A 5,104-nucleotide genomic window follows, 5' to 3' on the forward strand; every position below is an offset into this window, starting at 1 on the left:
TTTCTTTCTGTTCACATTCATGAACTGTATATTAATCCTAAAGTATTATAACCTTAAGAAACTTGTATCTGTTTCACTCAGATGAATCCATACCTGCAGACTTTTATTTTTGTCTTCACTGAAGCCTTGTTTCCTGCCTTTCTGATGACATCACTAGTGTTTTAACAATGAAGTCAGGTGTCCGTTTTTATTCCCTTTTTTTCTCTCGTCATTTTTGTATTTATTTGTCTGCTCTAACATCCATTTAAATGCTCAGTTATCGATCTGTGTTCTGTTTAATAAAAAACAAAGAAAATACTTGTTTATTTCTCTGCTTTCATCTTCAGTGATTAAACATTCAAGACGTCAATGTTCAGCTGTAAACTCTGTCATGTCTTATGGTTACTAAACAGAACGGGTGCAGTTGTCCTCCAGTAAGATGATAAGCACTGGAAGAACAAGGAGAGAAGAAATACAAATATCAAGACTTGGTTTTGGGAATACAGGATTAAATCAGACGTTATAGACAATGTTACAGATTCAGAGCTTTTCCAATAAATTATTTATCTTTTAATAGTATTGTACTGCCAGCAAATTGACTAATTCAGTCAGAGTTAGATTATTATATTGCGGACACGGAGAAGAACAGACTGCCAGACTCATATCAAAAGTCTTTTAACTGAGTTTACTTAGTTGAAAAACGTGCACTCCACACAGAGCTGATCAGACTGCAGTGCGCAACGCTGAAGGAGAAATTCAAGTCTGTTGGTTTGGAAACATGTTATCATTTTATAATGCCTAACACTAAAATACCTGAAGGTGACTTCGGTCTTTGCATCAAAGACACTCTGTGTGTTTGTGACAACTTATTCATGTGAGCAGGTTTTATCTGTAATGAACCTTCACGAGTGCAAACTGTGCTGTGGCCTGACACACACACATCTAAAGTCTCTCTCTCTCTAGTAATGCACTGATCCCAGGGCAGGTAGAATAACCTGTGTCAAAGTTTCTATAACCTTGAACAGCAATATTAAAACATAATATAATAACCTCAAACAAAACATAATTATTGATGTTGTCTTGATGTTGATGTGGGCATCCTTAAATGTTGCATTACCGCCACCTACTGGACAATATGAGTTCCCCCTATACCCCCACAGGTTGAATTTATGTTGACATCTGAGAAAACTTGGGTTAGAAGGGTCTTGCATGGTTATTGAAATGTGTTATAATGATATCTACAGTTATATTTCCCTCAATTCAGGAATGACACCACAATTGAAGATTTTAACATGGAATTAGAAATGATGCCCAATTTCACCAAAAGTGTTCAAATAATGTAGGCCTACACAAATTTTAGCTCACATTTAAAAAATATCAGAATCTTTGATTATCAATACTGAATTAGTCAATTTGCTGGCAGTACAATACTATTAAAAGATAAATAATTTATTGGAAAAGCTCTGAATCTGTAACATCTGATTTAATCCTGTATTCCCAAAACCAAGTCTTGATATTTGTATTTCTTCTCTCCTTGTTCTTCCAGTGCTTATCATCTTACTGGAGGACAACTGCACCCGTTCTGTTTAGTAACCATAAGACATGACAGAGTTTACAGCTGAACATTGACGTCTTGATTGTTTAATCACTGAAGATGAAAGCAGAGAAATAAACAAGTATTTTCTTTGTTTTTTTATTAAACAGAACACAGTTCGATAACTGAGCATTTAAAATGGATGTTAGAGACAAATAAATACAAAAATGACGAGAAAAAAAGGGAATAAAAACGGACACCTGACTTCATTGTTAAAACACTAGTGATGTCATCAGAAAGGCAGGAAACAAGGCTTCAGTGATTAATATACAGTTCATGAATGTGAACAGAAAGAAACACGTTTAAACATTGATTTATTTTGTTATTTAAGGGTTTAGGCAAACTCCTCCTCGCCTTCCTCCTCAAACTCTCCCTCCTCCTCTGCGGTGGCGTCCTGGTACTGCTGGTACTCGGACACCAGGTCGTTCATGTTGCTCTCAGCCTCGATGAACTCCATCTCATCCATACCCTCGCCGGTGTACCAATGGAGGAAAGCTTTGCGCCTGAACATAGCTGTGAACTGCTCAGAGATCCGCTTGAACAGCTCCTGGATGGCTGTGGTGTTGCCGATGAATGTGGCAGCCATCTTGAGGCCACGGGGAGGAATGTCACAGACAGCGGTCTTCACGTTGTTGGGGATCCATTCAACGAAGTAGTTGCTGTTTTTGTTCTGCACGTTCAGCATCTGTTCTTCCACCTCCTTCATGGACATGCGGCCACGGAAGATAGCAGCCACTGTCAGGTAGCGGCCGTGACGTGGGTCGCAGGCAGCCATCATGTTCTTTGCGTCGAACATCTGCTGGGTGAGCTCTGGTACAGTGAGGAACCTGTACTGCAGGCTGCCTCGGCTTGTGAGGGGAGCGAAGCCTGGCACGAAGAAGTGCAGACGAGGGAATGGCACCATGTTTACAGCCAGCTTCCTCAGGTCAGCATTGAGCTGTCCGGGGAACCTGAGGCAGGTGGTAACGCCGCTCATGGTGGCAGAGACGAGGTGGTTGAGGTCACCATATGAGGGGGTTGTAAGTTTAAGGGTGCGGAAACAGATGTCATACAGAGCCTCGTTGTCAATACAGAAGGTTTCGTCTGTGTTTTCTACAAGCTGGTGGACTGACAGTGTGGCGTTGTAGGGCTCAACGACTGTGTCTGATACTTTGGGTGAGGGCACCACGCTGTAGGTCTTCATAATACGGTCGGGGTACTCTTCACGGATTTTGCTGATGAGCAGTGTGCCCATCCCAGAGCCAGTACCACCACCAAGAGAGTGTGTGAGCTGGAAGCCCTGCAGGCAGTCACAGCCCTCTGCCTCCTTCCTCACTACATCCAGGACAGAGTCCACCAGCTCTGCACCCTCCGTGTAGTGACCTTTGGCCCAGTTGTTGCCAGCACCACTCTGGCCTAGAAGAGGAAAAGAAAGGGAATTAAGCTTAACAGTACTTAAATGCAAAATGAGAAGTAGCTAGGAATCAACAATTACCGTAAATAAAGTTGTCTGGCCTGAAGACCTGGCCAAAGGGTCCGGATCTCACAGAGTCCATGGTTCCTGGCTCCAGATCCACCAGCACAGCACGGGGAACATATTTACCACCTTCAAGAAGCATATAATAATAACTTTATTTATATAGCACCTTTTAAAAACACAGGTTTACAAAGTGCTTTGAAAAACAACAAAAACAAGAACACAGCAAACTAAACCAAACACAGAAGAACATAAACAACAGCAAGAACAAACAAATGCAAAATACTAAAAATAATTAAATACAATTCAACAGAAAAGAACCCATAGTGCACGATACCCAACAGACATATATAACCCGACCATCACAAGAACCATCATAAGAACCATCATAAGAACCCAGGCAACACAAGAACCCAACAACACGAGCTGAGACTGAGAGGACCCAAAGATTTAAAAAGATGTAAGAAACTAAAAGAGCTAAAAGCAAATCAAAAGATAACAGCAATAAGAAGGTAAGAACAGTAAAAGAAATAGAAACAAGTGGTTAAAGCAGGGGTGTCCAAAGTGCGGCCCGAGACTTCAAATGAAGAATCAGAAGATTTTGGCCAGAGGCCTCGATTAAGATTGGCACATTATCTTATTTTTCATGTTAACAAAGGCTGAACAATATTGCTAAAATAGAGAATGTTCAGTAACATGTATGTTGTTGTTTTTTTTTTTGTTGTTTTTTTTTTAAATCTACAGCTTTTACTATTTTCCACATTTTTTTGTAAACCATGAAAAAAAACTCGTGCAGTTTTTGCAAACAAGCGGACTGTTGTTTAACCATTTAATGACCTGAGCTAAATGCAGAAAGCTCCCCCCCCAAAAAAAATGAACCACGTTACAGGCTTGATTCTGAGAAAAAAATAAATAAAGTAGAACGAAGAAATCAAAATATTTGATTTCCTTTTATTAAAGGGTTTCTTTAGCGAGCCTTTTGATTCTGATCTACAAAGCCTTAATATTTTTTCAACTATATTTTAAAAAACAAAACCTGTGGCCCGCCAGCGATTCTAACACGACAATTTTGGCCCGCAAGAAAAAAAGTTTGGAGACCACTGGGTTAAAGGATAAAAAAAAACATTCACACAGGACGTGAGGGTAATGTTCACAAAAAAAAGCCAAAATGTATATGCCTATTAAAACATCTAATTCAACCTTACCTGTGGCTTCATTGTAGTAGACATTGATCCTGTCAAGCTGCAAGTCACTGTCACCGTGGTATGTGCCAGTTGGGTCAATGCCATGCTCATCACTGATCACCTCCCAAAACTGAAATATAATAACATTTATGAAGGCTGATAAAACATAAACAAGTGACAGGGGAATGAGTAGGTAGTAATGTTCAAGTGGATGCAGGTCATTATGTATCGGTTTCTTTCATTTTTAAAGCTGACGTAGCAGTTCTATAGAGGTCGATTAGATCGTTGTTCAGCAGTCTCGTCGCTGATTGGCTGGTTATGAATTCCAAAATTCCTAGCTACGTCATTAACCGCCAACAAGAGCCGGTGACCGTTACCAAGCCAACGGACGCATTTTTCAATCCTAAACACGCAGACCTTTGTTCAATTTACAGAACATTACAGGCCAAGACGGGCGGAAACACTCACTTCCTATATTTCGCTATATAAATATATATATATAAATAATGATTTTAAACCACTAAACGGTCAAGCCTATCCGCGGTGGTTAACTGATATCTAACGGTTGAGTTCTTCAAACAACCGGCGTACAAATCATTAAAAATAAATTAGGTAAAACCTGTACTAACCTTGGCACCAATCTGGTTTCCGCACTGGCCGGCCTGGAGATGCACAATTTCCCTCATTCCGTTTTTGTTTTGGTAGACTGACTCCTTCGATGAACGACTTTACGTGTCTGCGTGCGCGCACCAACGGCGCAACCATCGGTTTTATACTACAACTAAGCCCCGCCCTCTACCCCTCAGCTCGAACGTTGGTTGGCTCATTTCTTTACGCATTATCTACACGAACAGAATTAGACCAATGAAATCGTTCCTGTTTTCTCCACTA

At 40.5% G+C, this 5,104-nt stretch overlaps 1 protein-coding gene across 1 annotated transcript; it reads right to left on the bottom strand.

The window, feature by feature from the left end:
* Positions 1-1,895: 1,895 nt before the first annotated feature.
* On the bottom strand, positions 1,896-4,955 carry LOC132982261 (tubulin beta-1 chain-like). Its single transcript, XM_061048635.1, has 4 exons — positions 4,843-4,955; positions 4,235-4,343; positions 3,048-3,158; positions 1,896-2,968 (listed from the first exon to the last, which is right to left on the bottom strand). Exons 1-4 carry the CDS (start codon positions 4,897-4,899, stop codon positions 1,908-1,910), a joined length of 1,338 nt encoding a protein of 445 aa, XP_060904618.1. The 5' UTR covers positions 4,900-4,955; the 3' UTR covers positions 1,896-1,907.
* Positions 4,956-5,104: the final 149 nt, after the last annotated feature.

The sequence above is a fragment of the Labrus mixtus genome, chromosome 10 (genome assembly GCF_963584025.1).
Source record: "Labrus mixtus chromosome 10, fLabMix1.1, whole genome shotgun sequence".
NCBI classification, from domain to species: Eukaryota; Metazoa; Chordata; class Actinopteri; order Labriformes; family Labridae; genus Labrus; species Labrus mixtus.